Source organism: Budorcas taxicolor, chromosome 11 (genome assembly GCF_023091745.1).
Source record: "Budorcas taxicolor isolate Tak-1 chromosome 11, Takin1.1, whole genome shotgun sequence".
NCBI lineage: Eukaryota > Metazoa > Chordata > Mammalia > Artiodactyla > Bovidae > Budorcas > Budorcas taxicolor.
The window spans coordinates 27,643,090-27,667,321 of record NC_068920.1 but is presented as its reverse complement, the minus strand read 5'-3'; the positions used below and the strand labels follow the sequence as shown (position 1 = coordinate 27,667,321).

Genomic DNA, 24,232 nt, shown 5'->3' with positions numbered 1-24,232 from the left:
AATAAATTTCTATTTTATTTTAAAAAATTCACTGTTTTTATTAGGAACATAGAAATTTACTTGTCAATTTTGGAAAAATGATCATATTTCTGATATCGTTTTTTCCAAGAATATTTATTCATGTTTTTGTCTATTTATTTAAGCTTTTTTTGTATTTCTCACCAGAATTTTAAAGTTGTCTTAAAATAGGCAAGTATCTTGTAAATTCATTCTTAGATCTTCGTTATTTTTTTTGTTGTTTGCTATTCTCTTTTATTATATTCCTTTTGTTGTTATTTTCTTTCATTTCTTATTCTAACTGGTTGTTGTTAATGGTAAAATTTTAAGAGAAATTGCATGCAACTTAATTTTCTATTTTTAAAAAATCATTTGCTCCTTGAGGTTTGAAAATAAACATTTTCAAATGTATCTTCTGTGTTCACAGTTGAGATTGAAAAGGTACTTGTCATGCATGCAAGTAATTTTTAAATCATCTGTCACTTTACCTAGTTTTCACCTAAAGAAACATTTTTATTTAAAATGCATTAAACATTAGCTCTTTTATTTTTTCTTTTAAATTCTCTTTTCTTCTAGTTTTATTGACATATATTGACATATAACACTATATAAGTTAAGTGTACAGCATAATGATTTGAATTTCAGACACCATGAATTGATGACCACAGTAAGTTTAGTGACTATCCATTATCTCACACAGACACACAAGAAAAGGGAAAAAAATGCTTTTCCCTTTGTAATGAGAACCAGTGAACCAGTGAAGTTTCTCAGTCGTGTACGACTCTTTGCGACCCCATGGACTGTAGCCTACCAGGCTCCTCCATCCATGGAATTCTCCAGGCCAGAGTACTGGAGTGGGTTGCCATTTCCTTCTCCAGGAGATCTTCCCGACCCAGGATCAAACCCAGGTCTCCCGCAGTACAGGCAAACGCTTTACCATTTGAGCCACCAGGGCAGCTCTTGTAATAAGAAGTCTTATGATTTACTCTTTTAACAGCTTTCACACATAATATACAGCAGGGTAAATTATATTAATCACATTGTACATTACATCCCCAAAACTTACGTTTCTTATAACTAAAAGTTTATACCTTTTGATCACCTTCAAGCAGTTGCCCCTCCCCAACCCCTGCCTCTGGTAACCACAGATCTGACCTTTTTTTTAATGCCTTTGGTTTTTGAAGTATTATTAGCCTCCAATACTATTTTAAATGTGGTGTACAACATAGTGATCGATATTTCTGTACATTACAGCCTGATTCCAAACATTAGCTTTCTTAAAACCTAAAATTGTTAATGTTGGTAGATGAGAAATTAGTAAACTTGAAGCCAAAATATAGTCAAGCTGTGTTTTAAGATTGATGATCTTTCCTCAAGAAGTTTGTAGTTTATTAGAGAAAAAATATACATGAAAAGTTAATTAATCCTGCAAGGAAGTGTTTGCTGACTCTCATATAAATGGTTTCAGATTTCATGGGCATATCTGCCACTTTAAAAATGATTAAGTTGGGACTTCCCTGGTGGTCCCGTGGTTGAGACTTTAAGCTCCCAGTGGAAGGGAGCATGGGTTCAATCCCTGGTTGGGGAACTAAGATCCCACATGCTGCATGTGCAATAAATGTATAAAAATACTCTTTAAAAATGATTAAGTTATTGGACTTCCCTGGTGGTCCCGTGGTTAAGACTCCATGCTTCCAATGCAGGGGCTGCAGGTTTGATCCCTGGTCGTAGAACTAAGATCTCATATGCCATGCAGTGTGGCCAACACAAATTATTTTTTAATTACTATTATAAAGGTTTGGCCTTTTATAGTATTTGAAATCTCCATGAAGCAACTGAGCTTACCTGAACCTAAGTATTTTATAATCCATAAGCTAAAAAAAAAAAGTAATCCATAAGTAATGTCACTTATGGATTAAAATGGCACCAGGTGCCATATAATGGAAAGTGCAATACAAGCAGTGGCTTAAATGAGGTAAAAGTTTATTTCCTTCTCAGAAAAACTCACAGGTTGGCAGTTGAGGATCAATACATCAGCTCCACATCATCAGGGACCTTTGATCGTTCTAGACCTGGCTTGCCTCCTCAGGGCCTGTACGTGGAAGTAGACAGCTGCTGGGGTGTTAGCCCTCGGGTCCTCTTCCAGCTCTCAGGAAAAAAGAGGAAGAGGGCAAAAGGAGCTTTTTCTGGAAGTCCTCGCCAACAATTCCTTTATATTAATATCTCACTGACCACAGCTTAATCATGTGTAACCCCACGGTGCTGCTGGGGGTGTTGGGAAATAGTCTTTTAACTGGGTTCCCTTGTGTCCCAAATAATTATCTGAAATTTTGTTACCAGGGAATAAGGGGAGGACATTACTGAACAGACAGCAGCGATCTTTGAGCCTCACCCTTCCTGCTTCCTTGACCCTCCTTCCCTTCCTTGGCAAGGACGAGATGTGTTCATCATTACTTGTTGAATACATTTCTCAGAGCTCTCTCTGATATCACTCCATTCCTACAGTTCATTCACTCTCTGACCCCATGCCTGAGCTTTATATCATCCAAAGAGAAAGGACAGTTGGTGTGAGGCTTCTGGGATGGTTATGCTTGGCAGGAAGCTCAGAGATGGGGTGATGCTTATGAACAAAATCAGGCCAGAAGCATCAAGAATCAGAAATAGCCCTTTTACATACATCTTGGTAACTTAAAAAAAAAAAATGCTATGTTACAACAACCAAAGCTTGCTTTATTTTTGAAATTAAAAAATATATATATATTTGTTTATTTATTTGGCTGTGCTGGGTCTTATGGAGAAGGCAATGGCAACCCACTCCAGTACTCTTGCCTGGAAAATCCCATGGACGGAGGGGCCTGGTAGGCTACAGTCCATGGGGTCCCGAAGAGTCGGACACGACTGAGTGACTTCACTTTCACTTTTCACTTTCATGCATTGGAGAAGGAAATGGCAACCCATTCCAGTGTTCTTGCCTGGAGAATCCCAGGGACGGGGGAGCCTGGTGGGCTGCCGTCACGACTGACGCGACTTAGCAGCAGTAGCAGCAGCAGCTGGGTCTTAGTTACAGTATGTGAACTCTTGATTGCTACATGTGGTATCTAGTTCCCTGACCACAGATCGAACCCAGGCCCCCTGCATTGAGAGTGTGGAGTCTTAGCCACTGGATCACAAGGGAAGTCCCCTAAAGCCTTCTTTAAAAATGAAAATACAGTTGTATTTTATTAATACAAAGGGAGGATGTATTTATTGTATTAAAAAATAGAATTTACAGATAAGAGAGGAAGGAAGAAAGGAAGAGACAAGAAATCATCAAAAGGAAGAAATAAAAATTATTCTCACCAGTTTTCACCTTGGAGGGGCATTTCTTTCAGATCTTCATGTGTATAAAGTTGATCCATGCAGAGTTTATATAAGGATCTATGTATTTGTACTATTTATAGCCTTTTGAACTTGTTAAGCCTTATTTTAAAAGCCCTATTTTACTGCTCAGGTTCAGCGCTGCCGTTGATTGAAGTTTTTAGGAAGCTAGTGAGGTTTTCTCTGTGAATTCTTTAATACTTTTCTTTCATTTAATGAGAACATAAAACCACAGGAAGGTAGGCAAGGCAAGCAGCTGAGAGGGCAAGACTCTATCAAGAGAATCCAGCAGTTCAGGGATTGAATAATAAGTAAAAGAGGTCTTCTTCAGTCACCCAGAGTAGAATGTTCTTACTTTCCAAAACGATAGAGGAGGACTGGGGCAGCTACAGGGCAGGTTTGAGATCCAGAGTCTCAAGACTGACCCCAAAACTCAGTTTCCTTTTGTGTAAAGTGGGGATAATAAAACCTCCTATCTCAGAGAGAGTAGTTATAGGGATCAAAGGGGAAAATATATGTCAAAATATGATTTAATCAATGAGGTGCTATATATATATTAAAAGAATAAGGTCAGGCTAGAAATATCAAGAATACCTGCAAAACCTACAAATTGTTAGAGCAGAGAAGACTTGATAACATGAAGTCTGTGTGCCTTTAAATGTTGAGGAAATAGAGATCCATTGTTTGCTTATATTAATGTGCTGAACGAACCTTATAGACAGTGTTGACAGTCCAGTTCAGTTGCTTAGTCGTGTTCAACTCTTTGCAATCCCATGGATTGCAGCATGCCAGGCCTCCCTGTCCATCCCCAACTCCTGTAGTTTACTCAAACTCACGTCCATTGAGTCAGTGATACCATCCATCCATCTCATCTTCTGTCGTCCCCTTCTCCTCCTGCCTTCAATCTTTCCCAGCATCCGCGCCTTCCCCAGTGAGTCTGTTCTTCGCATGAGGTGGCCAAAGTATTGGAGTTTCAATTTCAGCATCAGTTCTTCCAATGAATATTCAGGACTGATTTCCTTTAGGATGGACTGGTTGGATCTCCTTGCAGTCCAAAGGACTCTCAAGAGTTTTCTCCAACACCACAGTTCAAAAGCATCAATTCTTCGGTGCTCAGCTTTCTTTATAGTCCAACTCTCACATTCATACATGACTACTGGAAAAACCATAGCTTTGACTAGATGGACCTTTGTCGGCAAAGTAATGTCTCTGCTTTTTAATGTGCTATCTAGGTTGTTCATAACTTTCCTTCCAAGGAGTAAGCATCTTTTCATTTCATGACTGTAGTCACCATCTGCAGTGATTTTGGAGCCCCCAAAATAAAGTCTGCCCCCGTTTCCACTGTTTCCCCATCTATTTGCCAAGAAGTGATGGGACCAGATGCCATGATCTTCGTTTTCTGAATGTTGAGTTTTAAGACAACTTTTTCACTCTCATCTTTCACTTTCATCAAGAGGCTCTTTAATTCTTCTTTGCTTTCTGCCATAAGGGTGTTGTCATCTGCATATCTGAGGTTATTGATCTTTCTTCCAGAAATCTTGATTCCAACTTGTACTTCATCCAGCTTGGCATTTCGCATGATGTACTCTGCATAGAAGGTAAATAAGCAGGGTGACAATGTACAGCCTTGATGTGCTCCTTTCCCTATTTGGAACCAGTCTGTTGTTCCAAGTCCAGTTCTAACTGTTGCTTCCTGACCTGCATACAGATTTCTCAAGAGGCAGGTCAGGTGTTGACAATAGGAGATGCTTACTATTGCTGAGCATTAAAATTTGGCTCTAAGATAATTGCTTTCCAAGTAGGATATGGTTTTCAAGGTACATTGCACAAGGGCATCTGCCAAAGGGGTTGGAAATTTGGCCCATGGCCCGTTTGCCAGGCTGTGTGCCTTTGGAGCAATGTCTGCCCAGAGATTCACCTTTTATTAATTTGGCTGAAGTTATCCTATGGTACAGCAGGGGCCTGGTCTTGATCCATGGGGTTCTCAGCCAACTGCCCCTGGCTGATAGCAACTCTGTTCTTCTGGGCAGTGTCTTGGCAGCAGGCCGAATGCCATCGCTGGAGGACCAGTTGCTCTCCTGTCTTTTAGGGCATGGTCAATCACCGCAGACGGGATATGGCCAATCTTTTCTTCTGCCCACTTTCCATCCCAAACCACATTTTCATTGCTTCAGAGAAAGGAAGTTATTAGTGGCAGACAGTTTGCACCAGCAGGCGGTCTTCCTCTGGGTTTTTAGGCCTGAAGCTTATGGGACTCTGAATGTTCATGTTCTCTGCTTCACCTTATGGAAGCTTGTGTTCCGATGGCCTCTATTATCCTGACACACAGAAACAACCTCCTGAATATAACCATGGCCACCTTCACTGTGGTTCCTGTCCAGTCTTTTGATGTGACTCAGCTCAGTAACACGGGCCAGGGAGGTCCCCCTCTCTCCTTAGTGGGCACTGGCCAGTGATGCTTGTAGGCTGTGCAGCAACCTGTTCCAAGTGGCCAGTGACAGAGCCATCACTGCAGTTCAGTGGGTAGCCTTCTTGTGGTTTGAACTGTTTCTTGAGAAAGACTCAAAGCAAGGTCCAGTGGTTCCCCAGCCCTTCTTCCATAGGATCCCGGTTTGACTGTGTTGACCGGCTCCTTGTCCTTTCTGGTTTCCTCTCTCGCTCAGTGGTAAAGAATCTGCATGCCAGTGCTGAAGACGCAGGAGACACGGTTCACCCCCTTGGTCAGGAAGAGTTCCTGGAGAAGGAAATGACTACCCACTCCAGTATTCTTACCTGGAGAATCCCATGGACAGAGATCCTGGCAGGCTACAGTCCACGGAGTTGTAAAGAGTCAAACATGACTGAGCAACTAAGCCCAGCTCAGCTTAGTTTGCTCAAACACCTCACCCTAGAAAACAGGACCTGCTTGCCTTGTAAGAAAGGAAATCTCTGACCTCCTAGTCCGTCGTGCCCTTTTTCAGCAATGCTGCTTCTAATGTTCAATAAAACTCATTCTTGCCCCAAATCTAAGAGTGGTTCACTGCTTAGATGCCCTCTACTCCCTCGATTCTTGGATTGTGTACCACTCTTTGTCATCCCTGCTCCCCTTGTAAGTTTCTGAATGAGATGCTTCTGGAAAGGGGACTTGAAGAGGAAAAGTCAGGTGTCTTTTTCTCTCCCAAAAGCCTGAGTGTAAGTGTGCTTGGGGAGGGAACCAGGGATGGGTGGGAGAGAGTGGTGTGAATTTGAACTGAACTCTAGCTGACCATAGTGTATCAATTTGCAGCTCACTGCAGGGCTATGGCACACTCATTCAGTTCAGTTCAGTTCAGTCGCTCAGTTGTGTCCGTCTCCTTGCGACCCCATGAATCGCAGCAGGCCAGGCCTCCCTGTCCATCACCAACTCCCGGAGTTTACTCAGACTCACGTCCATTGAGTCAGTGATGCCATCCAGCCATCTCATCCTCTGTCGTCCCCTTCTCCTCCTGCCCCCAATCCCTCCCAGCATCACAGTCTTTTCCAATGAGTCAACTCTTCGCATGAGGTGGCCAAAGTATTGGAGTTTCAGCTTTAGCATCATTCCTTCCAAAGAAATCCCAGGGCTGATCTCCTTCAGAATGGGCTGGTTGGATCTCCTTGCAGTCCAAGGCACTCTCAAGAGTCTTCTCCAACACCGCAGTTCAAAAGCATCAATTCTTCAGCGCTCAGCCTTCTTCACAGTCCAACTCTCACATCCATACATGACTACTGGAGAAACCATAGCCTTGACTAGATGGACCTTAGTCGGCAAAGTAATGTCTCTGCTTTTGAATATGCTATCTAGGTTGGTCATAACTTTTCTTCCCAGGAGTAAGTGTCTTTTAATTTCATGGCTGCAATCACCATCTGCAGTGATTTTGGAGCCCCCCAAAATAAAGTCTGACACTGTTTCCACTGTTTCCCCATCTATTTCCCATGAAGTGATGGGACTGGATGCCATGATCTTCATTTTCTGAATGTTGAGCCTTAAGCCAACTTTTTCACTCTCCTCTTTCACTTTCATCAAGAGACTTTTTAGTTCCTCTTCACTTTCTGCCATAAGGGTGGTGTCATCTGCATATCTGAGGTTATTGATATTTCTCCCAGCAATCTTGATTCCAGCTTGTGTTTCTTCCAGTCCAGTATTTCTCATGATGTACTCTGCATATAAGTTAAATAAGCAGGGTGACAATAAGCAGCCTTGATGTACTCCTTTTCCTATTTGGAACCAGTCTGTTGTTCCATGTCCAGTTCTAACTGTTGCTTCCTGACCTGCATATAGGTTTCTCAAGAGGCAGGTCAGGTGGTCTGGTATTCCCATCTCTTTCAGAATTGTCCACAGTTTATTGTGATTAGGAAGCCCTTATCTAGCTGTGCTCGCTCCTGGGAGCCTTGTTACGTTAACAAGTACTTGGAGTCCAGACCTTCCTTGTACTGGTTCTTCTTCACCCTTGAGCAAATCAGTGAACTTTTGTGAATCGCAGTTTCATCATCTTCATATTATCTTAAGCACTGATAATAATGCCACCTGGGTTACTGTGAAGATGATATTGAAGAAAGTGACAGGCAAAAACAAGATGCTCATATTGCTCTAGAGCATTGAGTCTAAGATGCTTGCAATTAGAAGGTGCATCATTATTTTAAATACCACAAAGGAAGAAAGAAAATCCTGTCAATTATACCATAGCACATCCCTTTCTTATCCTGTAAACTGTTTCTACACACTGAAAGAGGTTTTGGGGAGGTTGCTTCAGGCAATTTTTTCTCCTCAGTCATTCTCGGGTGAAGGGTGAAGTCGCTCAGTCGTGTCTGACTCTTTGTGATCCCATGGACTGTAGTCTAGCAGGCTTCTCTGTCCATGGGAATTTCCAGGCAAGAGTACTGGAATAGGTTGCCATTCCCTTTCTCCAGGGGATCTTCCTGACCCAGGGATTGAACCCAGGTCTCCTGCATTGCAGGCAGACGCTTTACCCTCTGAGCCACCAGGAAATATATGTGAATACACATTAAGATATTTTAAAATTTCCTGACAGCCTTAGTGCATTGCTGCTGAGTCACTTGTGAAGGCATTTAGTGAGCTGTGTTTTTTCTGTACAATCTTGCCTTTGTGTCGTCGTGTGCATTGGGGGTGTAGCATTTCTGAAAGAGGGCTTTGCATTGCTTTCTTTCAAACCTCTGACGCCAGTTCTCTTTTATTTCCTAGGTTTGGGCTTATAAGGGGAGAGAGCATGAGAAACCCTATGCCCCTTTTTAGGAACTGTTCTTTCTGTTTAAACAAACTTCAGGTGGATGGTTTGCCTGAGAAATGGTTGTCAGGAGGGGCCCTCTTTGTGTGTTTGGTCAAATAGTTATAATGACATAAGACAGGTTGACAGGAGAAAACCAAATTTAATTGCCTATTAAATTTGCAATTTAATAAGAAATCCACATAATGTGAGAGATTCCAGATAAAATGAGAGTCAGGTATAATGAGGTATATTTGTCCTCCTGGACCAAGGAGAAGCAGGTAGAGATCTGGGACTTCAAAGGGAAGGAAGGCAATTCACAGGAAGATGAAAAAGAGCCAATATTTGGAAAATGGATGTTTTCTGTGTCCTAAGGAGATAGTGGGACACAGAGAGGAGTTTTAACAAGCAGACTTTGCTAGGTTCCTCCATGTCTGCCACGCCTAGCTCATATTATACTGCCTTTATTCGTGGTGATAGCTGCCTTCCTCAAACAGGTCCTGTGTCTAAATCCTTTTCGGCAGTTAGAGGGACGGACAGAGTTTCATCCCGAGTCCTTTGGAGTTTGTTGTTTTCATCTTGAAATAATCCACATGCCAGAGTGGCACACCTAGGGGTGTCCTGCCCTGAACCCCACTATGACCCTGGGGTGTTCCCACCAGAGGCTTCCCCTTGCCATGAACAAATGATAGAACTGCGTGTGTTTCTGCATTTACCTATTCTTTTCTTCCTTCCTCTTTCCTGTTTTTCCTTTGAAGTTCTGAGGCCAAATCTGGCTCCTAAGAAGCACAAAGGAAGCCCGCAGCAAAGACCTCTCAAGCCTGTCCAGGAAGCCTGCCTGCACCCGCTGTATGAGGCAGAATGGCACCCCCCACAGGTGCACTCACTTCATTGCTGCTGCTGGTGACCTTTACAGGTAGGAAACCGTTACCCTGGAGACACCAGCCTCACGCTTGAACTTCCTCTCTGACTTAAGCAACTCAGATCAACCTGAGATGGAGGTGCTGTGTGTTTGCTTTCCAACAGACTTATTTCACATATAAAAAGGAAGGCCTCATGCATAAGTGGTTTCTGGAAACAGGCATTTAACTTTTTTGTCATGACTATTTTGGGGAAAAGAAAATCATATTTCGTATATACTAGGAAAACTTCATGTATTTATTTCAAAGAACCGCATAGTAGATCTTTTTAAGAAAGCAAATAACAGGCTTTTTTTTTAATCTTAAATCTTTATTTTCATATAGTCTGTTTACTTATTTTGGTCACACCATGGCATAAAATCCTTGATGAGCATCAGCTCTGGTGATCCATGCCCCAGCTAGGCCAGCCAGACCCCTTTAAACTTACTGAAGACTGAGGATGGAGATATGGCTAGGGAAACTGATTTAATATCCAGGGTTTGTCACAATGTAGTAAAAACACACTGAGGTTTACCTGGGAGTGACCCTTGTTAAAATGTGTCTTCTTAGGCCCCATCCAGACCTACTGAATCAGAACTCCTAGTGGGTGTGACTTAGGAGCCTGAAGCATCTAAATTTTAAGAAGCACAGTTTTAGGTCATACAAGAGCCACTTGAGGAAATACTACAGTCAGGAAAGCTTTCTCATTTCCTGCATATTACTCTCCTCGTGCCAAACGTCCGTCTTATTAACCTCACCACTGCTTAGTATACAAGGCAAAATGACCCTTTGTCCCATGCTTGATGTACTCTGGAAAGTGCTGTCATTAACGTCTGAGCTCTTTTTTTTCTCTAAAATCCCTGCCTTTTCACTGCTTTTTGTCATTTTCTTATGGAGTGTTTTTCATTCATTCAAAATTCCTGAGTTAATTGAGCCCCAGTAATGTTATTTAGGGCTTGTCTGTCTTTTCTCTCTATCCTCTTTACCTTTGACAAGATGCTAACCATTGATTTTGTTGATTTGTCAATACCCGTGGAGTGCTTACTATGTTCATGGATAGGACTGGGGCTTTGTAGAACAAACCTATGAGTGTTCTCCTGTTTCTTCAAGAACTTTCTTGAGTGAGTCTAATAGATGGTTTAGTTGTTGTGATACTCAACTTCTCAAACTTCTTTGTTTACTATTCAGATCCACTCTTAAAGTATATTTATCTAGATAAACAGCCCATTCAGGTGATTTTTTGCAGAACAAAATGATGATCTGCCCTAGAGGCTTATGGAGACCACCACCGGCAACCTGGGGGAAAACTGCTTTTAAGTTTTGTGTTGAAGACTTCTGCCAAGCTTCTCAACCACATGGAACAATTTGCTTGTTCCAGGGTCACAGCCTTTTTCCTGTTTAATGATTTCTTTGACACAGTTTTACACGTTGACTTTTAAGCTTCTGGTGTCCAAAGCCAGAAGTGAAACATGATAGTTCTTATGAATCATATTTTTCAAAAGGAGGTGACCCAACAGTTGTTCAAGGGAAATAAAATGTATCCTGCCATTTGTGTTTGAAAGAAATTTCTAGCTTGGGTCTTCATTTAAAGGGATGTAGTGATATCTTTACAAGCAAAGACAGTATTTTTGAGAGTAGGGCTGGGAGTTGTAGATTTATCTACCTATTTTATCCCCTTTATCATCTCTTGACCTTGATTATAAAGGTTATATACTGTTTTGTCATGTTCAGCACAGAGTATTTTCCCCCTCTCCATATCTGATAAAAGATTAAGCTTTTCTTTAGAAAACAAAAGGCTAAAACTATTAAAGTGATTTTTTTAAAAAATAGATTTGGTTTGAGAAAATATCATTTCAGTTGAAGTAAAGCAGTTTGCCTGCTTATTTACTGGGAAAGATACATATTTATGTCTAATTCTTATTGGATGAGACCAGTTAGACTTTCCTATTGAGTCAATATTTGGTACTGAATGATTCTTAAAAATTTATAGTGGTGATGATGTATATACAGGTGAAAAAAAGAAATGATTCTTATGTTGATGTGGACCATTTTTTAAAGTCTGTGTTGGATTTGTTAGAGTGTTGCTTCTCATTCATGTTTTGGTTTTTTGGTTGGGAGACATGTTGGGTCTTAGCTCCCTGACCAGGGATCGAACTTGCACCCCTGCCAACAGACTGCCAGGGAAGTCCCAAATGACATGAATTCTTGTACTGTGTTTAACCATTTATCTTACCTCTAGTTAGAAGTCATCTCTAATTGTCATTATGAAAAATGTAACAGTTATTATGAGAATGATCAATGATGAGCACTTACTAGAAAGATCTTTTGCTCTTTGGAGTTCAGCAGAACTGCATTCCTGGAACTATATGTGATAAGGGACCAATTTGTTTTTATTTCCAATCTACCACAGACAGACTCTTTGGTAAAATATCAACAAGTTGTCTACTGGAAGAAAAACACTCAATGCAAGAGCTGTAGGTTTCAATTTTATTCAGGGACCTTCCTGAGGACTATAGCCCAGGCAACAACATCTCAGTAGCTCTGAGGGAACTGCTCTGAAAAACTGGGGAGAAGAAGCCCGTGTGTATATTATTTGGGGCAAGAGAATGCATGCCGCCAAGCACACCTCTTGGTACACCACTGCTGCTAGTCACAAGGAACAGGTATCTCTGCTGACGATTTTAGTGCTTTTCTATGTACGGAAAGATGTAAGACTCTGGGCTCATTAAAATTCTTCCTGAGACATGTGTCCAACTATCTAAGGGCCTGTTTTTCCAAAGCACAGAGTGCCTCATCCTGCTTTTCATCCTGAATTCCTTTCTGGGTACACTGTCTGTCAGTGACTGCAGTGGGCAATGACTTCATCCTTGTAGAACCGAATGGTGGGCAACATTCTTTATTTTTTCTAATTAATTAATTTTTATTGGAGTGTAGTTGATTTACAATGTTGTGTTAGTGTCTGCTGTTCAGCAGAATGAACCAGTTATACATATATACCCTCTTTCTTTAGATTTTATTGCCACATAGGTCATTACAGAGTGTTGAGTAGAGTTCCCTGTGCCATACAGTAGGTTCTTAATAGTTATCTATTTTATACATGTTAGTTCTGTATGTGTCAACCCTAGTCTCTCAGTGTATCCCTCCCTCCCTTCCCCTGCTTGGTAACTGTGTTTGTTTTCTACCTCTCTGATTCTGTTTTGTAGATAGGTTCATTTGTACCATTTTTTAGATTCCAATGTCTGCTTTGCTTTACAACATAAAAAAGGAGAAAAGTGATTTTGTCCTTGGGTGCCAGGGAATGACAAATTGCTACCAAGTTTTCTAAAAGCCCCAGATTCTCTTACCATGCCGTGGGCTGGTCCCAGAGTTTGTGGCCTGCCCCTCTGTGTCTGCAGATCACACTTAGGTAGCACCACTCTTCTGCCTACTGATTTGCCAGTTGGCAACGTTTCTGGTTCATTATTTAGAATCGGCTTAAAGCTAGTTGTTCTAGACCTATATTTAGGATGAGTGTTTCTTTCTTTTGATAATTCCCTGTTATCAGAATAAGCTGAGATGTTTAAAAATTCAGTTAACAGCAACAACAATATGACATTGTTCCTAAAGTAAACCTTTATAACTGGATTTTGGGCGAGGAACAAAATGTTACAAACAGTGTAAAAGCAATACATGGGTAGAAAAGAACGCTTCTCTTCACTAAGTGGAGAAGCACCGTATAAAGAGAGAAGATGGAAGGTTAGATGGACACATGGAAGACTCTATGGATGGATGGGTTGGGGTAGAAAGGTGCGAGGACAGGTGTACAGATGGGGGTGTTGATGGGTGGGCTGTACGATAAGGCAGGGGACTTCCTGTAGGAGATGCTGGTGGTTTATTTGCTTGCCAGAAGTGACCTGCCATGTTTCCTTATTGGTGGCTGGCGTGTTTGCAGGTTGTGCCTGGACGCAGTGCAGTGAGGGGAGGACATATTCCAATGCCATCATCTCTCCTAACTTGGAAACTAGCAAAATCATGCCGGTGCCTCACACCACCCCCTTGGGGGACTGCACATCCGCCTGCTGTGACCTACCCAGCTGCGACCTGGCTTGGTGGTTTGAGGGCCGCTGCTACCTGGTGAGCTGCCCGCACAAAGAGAGCTGCGAGCCCAAGAAGATGGGTTCCATCAGGTCTTACCTGACCTTTGTGCTCAGGCCCGCCCAGAGGCCCGCACCGCTGCTAGACTACGGGGAGGTGATGCTGAACAGGGGCGCTCCGTCGGGAATCTGGGGGGACTTACCTGAGGATATCAGAAAGGACCTACCCTTCCTGGGCAAAGATCGGGGCCTGGACATGTCTGAGTACTCAGATGACTACAGGGAGCTGGAGCAGAACCTCTTCCAGCCTGTCAGCAACCAGGAGCCCCGGGGCAGCGCAGAGTACAGGGACTGGGGCTTGCTGCCCGGAGGTGATGGAGGTTTCAACTCCTCTGCTGGAGACAGCCTTGCAGCACCAGCAGAGAAGCAGCTGGAGGACCCAGAGCTCCATAAGCCAAATGAGTCAGCATGGACCCCGGCCCCGAAACCCTCTCCAGAGAGGTTGTTGCTTCCTTTGGTCACTGCCCCACCTCCAGGAGAAGAATTGGAGAGAGAGACTTCTCAGCTCCACGGGCAAGCTGGCAACAGCTCTGGGAAAGAGGTGGGTGTGGCTGGTGTGTGTGTGACTGGGGGTGCTGAGTTCACTTTGGAGGCAGGCTCAGTGGTGCAGGAGGCGCCTCCCTGGATCAGGGAAGATCCCCTGGAGAAGGAAATGGCCACCCACTCCAGTACTCTTGCCCGGAAAATGCCCTGGACAGAGGAGCCTGACAGGCTACAGTCCTTGGCGTCACCAAGAGTTGGGCACGACTTAGCGACTAAACAACACAGCCTCATTAGGCGGAGGACACAAGAAGTTTCCTCTTAAGGGCACCTATTAAGGTATTGGCAAGAAAGATGGCTCTCAGAACCTTCCAGACCTAACATCTTATTCCTCTGTTGGGCTCTTGTGACCAGACTGTTTAAAAGAGCAAATAGTTCTTTTGCCTTCACAAGTCAGCCACCTAGTGATGATTTAGATGCCTCTGCTGGTATCTACGATGAATGAGGGTTTTTTAGAAGTTTTGAAGCCAGCCCATATAATGCAGCATGTATAGACAGAGGCTTTGCAAATCTCTTGTGGTAGGTTTTGTAGGAGCAGAAAAAATTTTTTCTTCTAAGTTGTTTTTTTTTTTTCTTCTGATTAACAGGAGAAACAATAAATCTGTGAAGAATTGACAAGCCAAAGAGGTTTAGGCTTGGGGTAGTAAATTGGTGACAAAATATGTTAAAGATAAGTATCTGTTAAAAAATTAAGCTGAAGCATATTAACATTATTAAGAGTTTGAACAAATATATATGCATTCAAATCAGGCAGCATCCAGTGTAGCAGAGAGAAAGGAGTTCCGAGGAGCTGTACAAAATGAAAGACATTTTTAGGCAGAATGGAGTTGGTAACAAGGAAATTATACAAGGCAGGCAAGTGGGTTGACTATTGCAAGGTTACTTTCCTTTAAGGGGCAGTGGGAGTTTATCAAGCAGATTACCTTAAGATTATTCCTGATTGACTGGTTTAAGCTTCATTTTCTGGGAGAGCTGAAACTGTAAGTCTTGCTTTAGGGACTTGTCATAAGTGACTCTATTTTGGGCCTGTTGTTTTAACACAAGGTTTGTTTATTCAGCCTTCTCAGCCCTAGATTTCTTCTCTCTGGTGGAAAGGTTACCTTCTATCCTCCTGGTACAATGCTTTATTTTCCACTAAAATACAAATTTCCCCCTACAGTCACAGTTAAATTTTTTTGAGCTGCTTTAAGTTGTAGATAATCCTTGAAAGGAAAGGTCCCTTTCCCATGGAGATTTGCCTCTTGCTTTCAGGGGGACAGAGGAGGGTCAGAGTGTTCTTTTTACACCGACGGTTTTCCAAGTACCTTTAATTCAAAATAATCGGTTTGCCAGAGTGTCTTATTGGGGGATGATGTATTCTCAACCCCCTGCAGTTTCTTCAAGACCCAACAGGTTCTGTGGTTGCTAGAAACTCACTAGTGACATGAATCAGTTGGATCGAGGGAGCGAGGTACCAAGGAGAGGACATAAACTGTATGGAACTTTCCATGAAAAACACAGGTGAAAAGAGAGAGAAGACGTACCGAGGCAGAGAGAAGTTTCAAGGGCTAAGAGCAGAAGCTCAGGGAGGTAGACACGGAGGCTGCCCTGTGGGGAGAACAGTTGAGAGTCCAGAGGGTGCTCGCTTGGGAAAGACCGGGACTCGGTGAGATGCAGTGAGCGAGCTGATCAGGGGAAGCCAAAGGCAGCTGGCAATACAGTGACTGGAGGACAGGTCATGGGAGAATTTAGTGTATTTCAAGGTACAAGAGGGCACATCAGAAGATAACATAAACCAATTAAGACTTCTTTTTTTAAAAAAAGAAGAATGCTATTTAAGATATCAGTGCTTAGGTTAGAATAAGTAAGGAAAGCTGGACTGAACTGACTGTGTATTATAATCTCAACCATTACAAATTGCTAAACAGCCTTTTAAGTAGTGATATTATCCGAAGTGGGTTTTTTTTTTTTTCCCCCACTTTGGTATATGTTTCTTTTCAAAGTTTCCATATTTTTCTGTCCTTGTAATTGTCTTAAACACTTTAAGACTTTCCATTAAAATATTAAGTATCACAGGTTAACCGTGTTCTTTTCCCCCACCACTAAGTATTAACACATTTCACCTTTTATGTGGCTAAGTGAACTGCAAAAGTGAGTCCCTTTTCAGTAAATACCAGTGCCCCCTTCTCCAGTTAATGTTTGAGTGACAGCTTTTCTTTCTGTGGGTTTTGCACTCCAACTTCCCCCTTTGGGTCCCCTGTCTTATTAGCCTGAGTTTTACTGACCTGGCTGTATTTAACCTTGTTTCCCCTCTATCAACTTATCCTTGTAATCGATCGCCTAGGTCCTACTGCCATCCCATGATCCTCCTCCAGCCAGCCTGGAGGTCAGCCCCGCCACTGTGGAGAAGAGCCTGGTTCTCACAGTCACCCCGTGGAGCACAGAGCATAGCATTCCAACCCTTCCCACCAGCACCATCCCATCTGAGCAGCTCAGATCTGCTCCCACTGCTGCCAGGACAGGTAAGTTAAAAAATTCACCTGGAAGAAATGTGCTGAACACATGCTGTGTTCATACTATATTTTATATTTGTATACTATGAATAGTATATTCACAGTAGTGACAACTTTTAAAGTTTGCTCATTCCCTCTGCGCACATTGTTGAGCATCTGTTGTTTGCCAGAAATAGTGCTAGGCGCTGGGAATTTTAAAAAATGAATAGATATTGTCTTTTCCCTCCATGAGTCTATGATCTAGAGGACCAGTCTAACAGATAAATAGATGGTTTGATACATATGGCAAACAGTATGGCAATACAGGATCTCATACAATATGCTGTGAGAGGCTGCTCTGGGAGCAGAGAGGACGCTGAGGTATATAAATACCTGGAACTGAAAATTAGCTGAGTAGTTGGGCTGAAGATAAAGGGCTAGATGTCACTGGTGGAGAGGTGATCGATGAAGGCTGTCCCGGGAGAGTGGGGAGGTGAGCTGGGGAGAGGCCTGAGGGGTGGAACACTGAGCTTGTCGTTGAATTAGGAGCTGGGAGAGCAGAAGGAGCCTCCGGAGCTGACCAGGTGGTCATGGTTGACAGGTAGGAGCGAGCGAGCAGATGTGGACTGACGGAAAGAGAGAGGAGCGGGCTCCACGTTGGAAGCCAAGTGATGAGGGGGCTGTGTTATAGGGCGACTGAAAAGCTCCCATTAGATTTAATACTCAAGAAGTTACTAGAGACTTTTGTCATGTTTCCTGAGCCTTTCTGTGGGTGATATCCTTTCAGGATTACCCTCTCTTCTTTTGGGCTTCCCTGGTAGCCCAGTTGGTAAAGAACCTGCCTGTAATGCAGGAAACCCTGGTTCAATTCCTGGGTCAGGAAGATCTGCTGGAAAAGGGATAGGCTACCCACTCCAGTATTCTTGGGCTTCCCTGGTGGCTCAGCTGGTACAGAATCTGCCTGCAATGTGGGAGACCTGGGTTCGATCCTTAGGTTGGGAAGATCTCCTGGAGAAGGGAACAACTACCCACTCTGTATTCTGGCCTGGAGAATTCCATGGACTGTATAGGGGATGCAAAGAGTCAGACATGACTCAGCTATTTTCACGTTCACTCTCTCGTTATTTACTTTGATCCTGAGCTTCAGTAGAGAGGACAATGCTGGAGGAAATGCTGGATAGTACTATAATGAAAAGGAAACTGGCCTGGGAATTAGCATCCTTGGGTTCTATTAACATCTATTGCCTAGCGAGCTTAGAGGATGAAATGAATTGATCATTTTAAAGCCCTTGGCAGTGTTCAGTCTGGTAAATAAGCAACTGTTGAAATGAATACATTTAAATTAGTTATATATCTGTTGCTGGTGATCCACATAACCTTGGGCAACTCATATTGCCTTTCTAGGGCTCAATTTCTAAAGTGAGGGGTTGGAACCAGTGTCCTTTCTTAGTTCACAATTGCTGATTTTTCTTACAAAGAGGCAGTGACAGGGAAGAGGTGCCAGAGAGGGCAGCAAACCCTCTATAGCTGGTCTAGGAAGGCACTCAAGGGATTGGATACAGACCAGGAGGAGAAACATGGATTTAAATGAGCCACATGTCCCTCTAACATCTCCAAGTAGCTGGGACCTCTAGAGAGCACTCAGCCTTTTTTTTTCAGTCTTTGCTTTTCTCTGTGTGATATCTTGACCTATCTCAATTGTGTTTTACAAGTGAGGCTGATGTCCTGTTGAGTCTAGTCAATTGAATGTATCAGTGTAATCTTGGCTATAGAGCAAGGAACCATTGTTCTGAATGCTGATTTAGCGAGAGTGGATGTGCCTACTGCTTGAGTTAAAATAGCCTTTTTAGCATTGAGGTTGCCTGGATTTATTTTCTCTTGGAAATGTTCCAAGAGCAAGGCCATTGCAGCAGTGCATGAGGTTACTATCAGAAGAACTGAGTGGTGTATGAATAATGATTCAGAAACACTTATGATTATACTCCATCTTTCTATGGCTAAAAATAGCACCTACTAGAGAGTCAAGCAAAGCTGGTGGCAAGAGGGAAAATTAGCCCGGATCCGCAGTATCCCACCTGTTTCTCACAACTCTTGTCACTGACACCTTGCTCAGTCAACCTGAAGCATTATTTTCCCCACAGTGCCTACTCACATAGACAGTTTTAAATTGATGAAATCTACCCTGCAGCCTAATATGGGGTACAGTTCAGTTACTAGTCAGAGGGGAAAAAGTATCTTTGATAAAGTCAGATGAAGAACTATTACAGAAGTGTGTTATTTCATGGATACTTAAAAAATCTATTATAGGGCAGTAATGTAGCATCATTAAAGTATATGATGAAATGGACAATTTCTGATTAACTTTCAGTGAAACAGCTCATGGTGTCTGCTGGCGAGAACCTAGTCATAACTTCACCAGTAGATGAAGTTGAGCTGAAAGCTTCTGTTGTGCCAGCGCCACCTGCAGGTGAGAGTTTGACTTTCCTCTGGGACCAGTGGGTTTCCCTGGTGGCTCAGACCGTAGTGTGGAGAGAGCCGGGTTCGATGCCTGGGTCGGGAAGATCCCCTGGAGAAGGAAACGGCAACCCACTCCAGTATTCTTGCCTGGAAAATCCCACGGATGGAGGAGCCTGGCAGGCTACAGTCCATAGGGTCGCAAAGAGTCGGACACGACTGAGAGACTTCACTTTTCTTTCTTTCTGGGACACTGGGCTTCCCTGGTGGCTCACGAGATTAAAAAATCTGCCTACTCTGCAGGAGACACAGGTTCCATCCCTGGGTCTGGAAGATCCCCTGGAGAAGGGAATGGCTACCTACTCCAGTATTCTTGCCTGGAGAATTCCATGGACAGAGAAGTCTGACAGGCTACAGTCCACGGGGTCGCAAAGAGTTGGAGACGACTAAGCGACTAACACACTGGGATCCGTAGGGGGCCCATTAGCTGGTGTGTCCTTAAGGAGTCTTTACTGGGTTTGTACAACTTGGATTCCTTTTCATAACCTGGAAATGTCACTCTTGAGGCTTTGATAATCATAAGCTTTAAAGTTTGTTGAAATAGTTTAAAATGGAGTAAGAGGATAGGAATTAAATCCAGTACATTTCCTTTAATTGGTCAGAATAAAAAGTCATGCATTTTCTTTTTTTTTTTAAGTCGAGAATTATGTCTTTTAAAATATACTTATCTATTTATTTGGCTGCATTGGGTCTTAGTTTCAGTACGCAGGATCTTTGTTGGGGTGCATGAGCTTTTCAGCTATTGCTCATGGACTCCAGAATGCTCAGTCGTTGCTTTGCTTGGGCTTAGTTTCTCTGCGGCATGTGGGACCTTAGTTCGCTGACCAGGAATCGAACCCACGTCCCCTGCATTGCAAGGCAGATTCTTAATTACTGGATCACCGGTGAAGTCCCAAGTCCTACATTTCCAATGATGCAAACAGAGTGATAATCTTAGGACAGGAGAGGTTTCCATATGCTTGCTTTTTACTTGCAATAAGAGGGCTTCTCAAGTGGTGCTAATGGTTAAGAACCCACCTCCCAGTTCAAGAGACATGAGAGACACAGGTTCAATCCCTGAGTTAGGAAGATCGCCTGGAGAAGGGAATAGCACCCCATTCCAGTGTTCTTGCCTGAAGAATCCCATGGACAGAGGAGCCTGGCAGGCTGCAGTCCCTAGAGTCGGACACGACTGATGTGACTTAGCACGCACAGCCCGCGGAACCTGGAGCGATTCTCCTGTCGGCTGAGGGAGGTCTCATGTGCACACAGGTTTGTTTTCAGACACTGTAGTGATGACAGCTGTTCAAAAACGTGTTGTTTAAAATGCTCTTTCTTCTACTGGTCCAGCACTCTGCTGTTCAGCAAACATTTGACCTTGTGACCTGTCAAATACATTCTTTCTCAAAATATATTCATTCCTCTGGCGTTTGAATATTTCTCATTCAGGTTAGCTCCTTTATTCGTTTCTCCCTGTCACACATGGATCAAAATTTAGGCAAAAATGATAATACTTGGCGTTTTTAATTTATTCCTTTCAGCTGAAGTACATCATGCCTTAATGACTAGTATCACAAAGTAGAAGATAGTTTCGTCTTAACATATAGAGGTTTAATCTGTTCTTACGTCCTTATATAAACCCCTACAACAGATGAATTAAAATCTTCTTGCTTTTTGTTAAAAGGAGAAAAATAAAGGAGAAATAAATCCATAGCACTGTGGATTATACTATGTTAAAATTTATATTGTATAGGCAGGTGTAACAGTCCAGAAGGAAAGTCATCAAGTGCAAATAATGAAATTGGGCCCCTTTTTTAAAAAAAAAAAACTTTCTATATTTTCTCAATTTTTATAATTTATGTGTTCTTATAATAAAGAAATTTTACATTCAAAAGATACATAAACCTTATTATTCCTTACTTGGATGATATTTGAAAGTTGGGTTCAACATGCCTAAATTAATTTCTGCTAAGAGATTGAAGACTCTCACTTTCTTTCCTCTGCCCAGATTATAGTGACTTCTAAGAATTTATAACTACCCATACTTCTCTTTGGCTCTCAGAAACAACTTACAGCTATGAATGGAGTTTAATAAGCCACCCTGAGGACTACCAAGGAGAAATAAAACAGAGACACACGCAGGCTCTTAATGTCTCTCAAGTAAGTAACTGGTGACTGGTTGTAATTGACAGCATACCTAAAAATTCAGTGTCACCTTCTTAGCTGTTGAACCCAGAAGTCTGTTATGGTTAAGATTAAAAGAAGAGCTGTGGACAGAGGAGCCTGGTGGGCTACAGTCCTGGGGCCACAGAGAGTTGGACGTGACTGGGCAACTGAGCACACACATTAATGAATTATATTTCAAGCATGTAGGTAGACAGGCAGATATGAATAAAGGGGCTTTCAGGAACTTTTTCTTCGTTTGACTTACTTGGCATATCAGTCTGGGGAAGAAGGCTGATTGCCCAGGCTGATGTGGGTCTCTGTAGTGAGGTTAAAGCCTGTGTTCCAACCCTTGCCCCTTTGGCAGTGTCAGAGACACTCTGGTCATCTCTGATGCTTAGGCACAATTCTAGGATTGCCAAAAATTCATTCCAGTTCACAAATGGTTTGACTACCAAATATTGCTCCAAGATGTAAGCCATCACAGGAGGAAACATGTCCTCATTTTAGAGGGCCACAGACGATTATGTTGTCTTCATTTCTGAGACCGCACAGCTACGGGTACAACACAAGTTAGCATCACCGTCCCCTTGTCACTGAGCACTGTTTCTCAAAGATTGGCACCTGGACCACTGACAGCTGACCCACCAGCTTGGTAAAAATGCAGGATTCCCATACGTACAACTTTGCGAATGGCTGCCTTTGGCTGGTCCATCTCACGAATGCCTCTGTAAGGCCTGTGAACGTCTGTAATGAAGCTGAAGTCCTTCCCAGGTGATTGTCAGTGTTCTAGAGTACAGGCTTCAGACGTGGCAGTGTGTCCCTAGGTCTCAAGCCTCCGTTCTGTGCTGACTTCAGGAGAACAGCTTCTGGAATATTTAAGGATCTTCCAGGCAGTGGACCCATCCTGTTGTTTGCATGTTTGCTGGTGTAACTTTTCTTTATCTTGCAGTTGTCAGTAGGACGTTATGCCTTCAAAGTAGCGGTTTCTGGTGAAAATGCCTTTGGAGAGGGATTTGTAAATGTCACCGTGAAGCCAGGTAAGCTTGTGGAAGAGAATAGCCTCCTGTGGTACAGGTCTCCCTCGCCTTTTGGTGCCTGAACTACATGGTAATATATTATTTACTTTTACATTGGACACCATTGTAGAGACCATGCAAAGATGACATTGTTTTTTTTTTTCCTTTCTGCTTTCTTAGTATAGTTCTTAGTACTCAATTGACACTGCCATGCAGGGTTGCAGGCTTGTTGCTTTCTCTTCTTAAGTGTTAGTCACTAAGTCTTGTCTGACTCTTTGTGACCCCATGGACTGTAGCCTGCCAGGCTCCTCTGTCCATGGGATTCTCCAGGCAAGAATACTGGAGTGGGTTGCCATTCCCATCTCCAGGGGATCTTCCCCACCCAGGGATCGAATCTGGGTCTCCTGCATTGCAGGCAGATTCTTTACCATCTGAGCCACCAGGGAAGCCTCAAGTCAGTGGCACATTGTCTGTGCCTTAGCCTCCTCCATCTGACACTCTTCTACCTTGGTTCGCTGTGACTCAGCTTGACCTTAGGTGAAAGAGCTTTTCAAATACATTTAACTGAGCGCCTCAGGGGTCAAGGAAAATGCATGCCATGGGCTTTCAAGCCCCCTGGTCCTTTCAGGCCAACACGAGCCCATAGGTCAGTGCAGTTGTGTGAGTTAGAAACAGTGGCCCTTTGTCAGGGTGGGCACAGTTCTGGCTCTGTGCATGGAGCGTGGTGTGGTCTTGAACCTCCTCCATCCCCTGCACTGGACATAAGGGCAGTGGACCAACTGGGTGCCAACCCCTGCTCCAGCCTCTACCTCAGGGGTGATGAGGGAGCCTTCAGTCAAAGATTGAAGATCCAGTTAATCATAGGAGCTGGAGCCATACTCCAGGGCTCCTCTTCTGCAGCTGCTGCTCAAGCTCTGTCACCAGCGCCTTGGTTGTTATTACACGTGTTCATTGAGCCTGGGGATTTTGTACAAAAATCTAAACCCGCAGACATGCTCCTAAAATGTATGGAAACATCCCAAAACATTAACAAGCCCTCTGCACACTCAAGGCCTGTAGGGTAAACACCGTCTGGACAGGATACTGATGACCAGTGTGTTTGAAAGTCAGATGGTTTATTTCGGGGATGGTGTGTACAGAACACAACGTGACTCAGTCCTTGTCATTTTTTTCTGTCTCGCAGCCGGAAGAGTCAACCTGCCTCCCACAGCAATCGCTTCTCCCGAGAGACAGGAGCTCTCCCTGCCGTTGACAGCGGCTCTCATCGACGGCAGCCGTGGGTACCCTGCCCCATGTCGGGGGTCTGGCCCCATGAACCATGAAATGTAATGGGAACTCTCTGCTGAAGCTGAGAGGACTTAATAGATGGGCATCTGTCTGTATATTCAAGTCCTTCAGCTCCTTTAGCACAACTTCTCTGCCTTGGGCTGAGTTTCCCTTCAGTTATGTCTCATTTGTCTATGAGAAAAGTCCTTTAGGGCCTAGCTATTGCATGGGAATTAAAGCAATTAGGAAAGACTCTCCTTTCGATGCAGTCTATGTGATGAGCCTTTGGAAAGTCACTTTTAACAAATGGTAGAAGGAGTGTCTTTAGTGCGGGCAGGTAGAGTTTTGTTCATTTAATTCAGAGTTCATTCCTTCAATTAGTCTATGTGGAAGGGGCCCCAGTGTAACTTCGTGGGTCCAGGCAAATGAGAATAGATGAAAACATATCCCGTGTTTGACACTATATTCAAAATATGTTCAGCAGTATCGGTGTTACTGGTATTTGCATTTATGTCTGTCAAATCACAAAGCTAATAGCAAATCTGGAGAGTGAAGAAATACTTGCCTTGGTTCCTAGGAGAAGAGTACCTGTCAGTCACTAGTGTTGCTCCAAGTCTGCATAGATACGGAAATATCTACAAATCACATTGACACAGTCTTTTGCATCTATTC

General features: G+C 43.1%; 2 protein-coding genes across 2 annotated transcripts in view; both read left to right on the top strand.

Annotated features, from left to right (window-relative positions):
• The window catches only part of TDP2 (tyrosyl-DNA phosphodiesterase 2), a 276,571-nt gene that overhangs the window by 33,321 nt on the left and 219,018 nt on the right, over positions 1-24,232 (top strand). The gene's annotated exons all lie outside the window — the stretch shown is intronic.
• KIAA0319 (KIAA0319 ortholog) overlaps positions 9,438-24,232 on the top strand; it is a 41,236-nt gene continuing 26,441 nt past the window's right edge. Inside the window, exons 1-7 of the mRNA XM_052649233.1 lie at positions 9,438-9,492; positions 13,407-14,149; positions 16,472-16,649; positions 18,988-19,086; positions 21,175-21,272; positions 22,228-22,315; positions 23,478-23,570. Coding sequence (XP_052505193.1) covers positions 9,438-9,492; positions 13,407-14,149; positions 16,472-16,649; positions 18,988-19,086; positions 21,175-21,272; positions 22,228-22,315; positions 23,478-23,570 — 1,354 coding nt within the window. The remainder of the gene's footprint in view (positions 9,493-13,406; positions 14,150-16,471; positions 16,650-18,987; positions 19,087-21,174; positions 21,273-22,227; positions 22,316-23,477; positions 23,571-24,232) is intronic.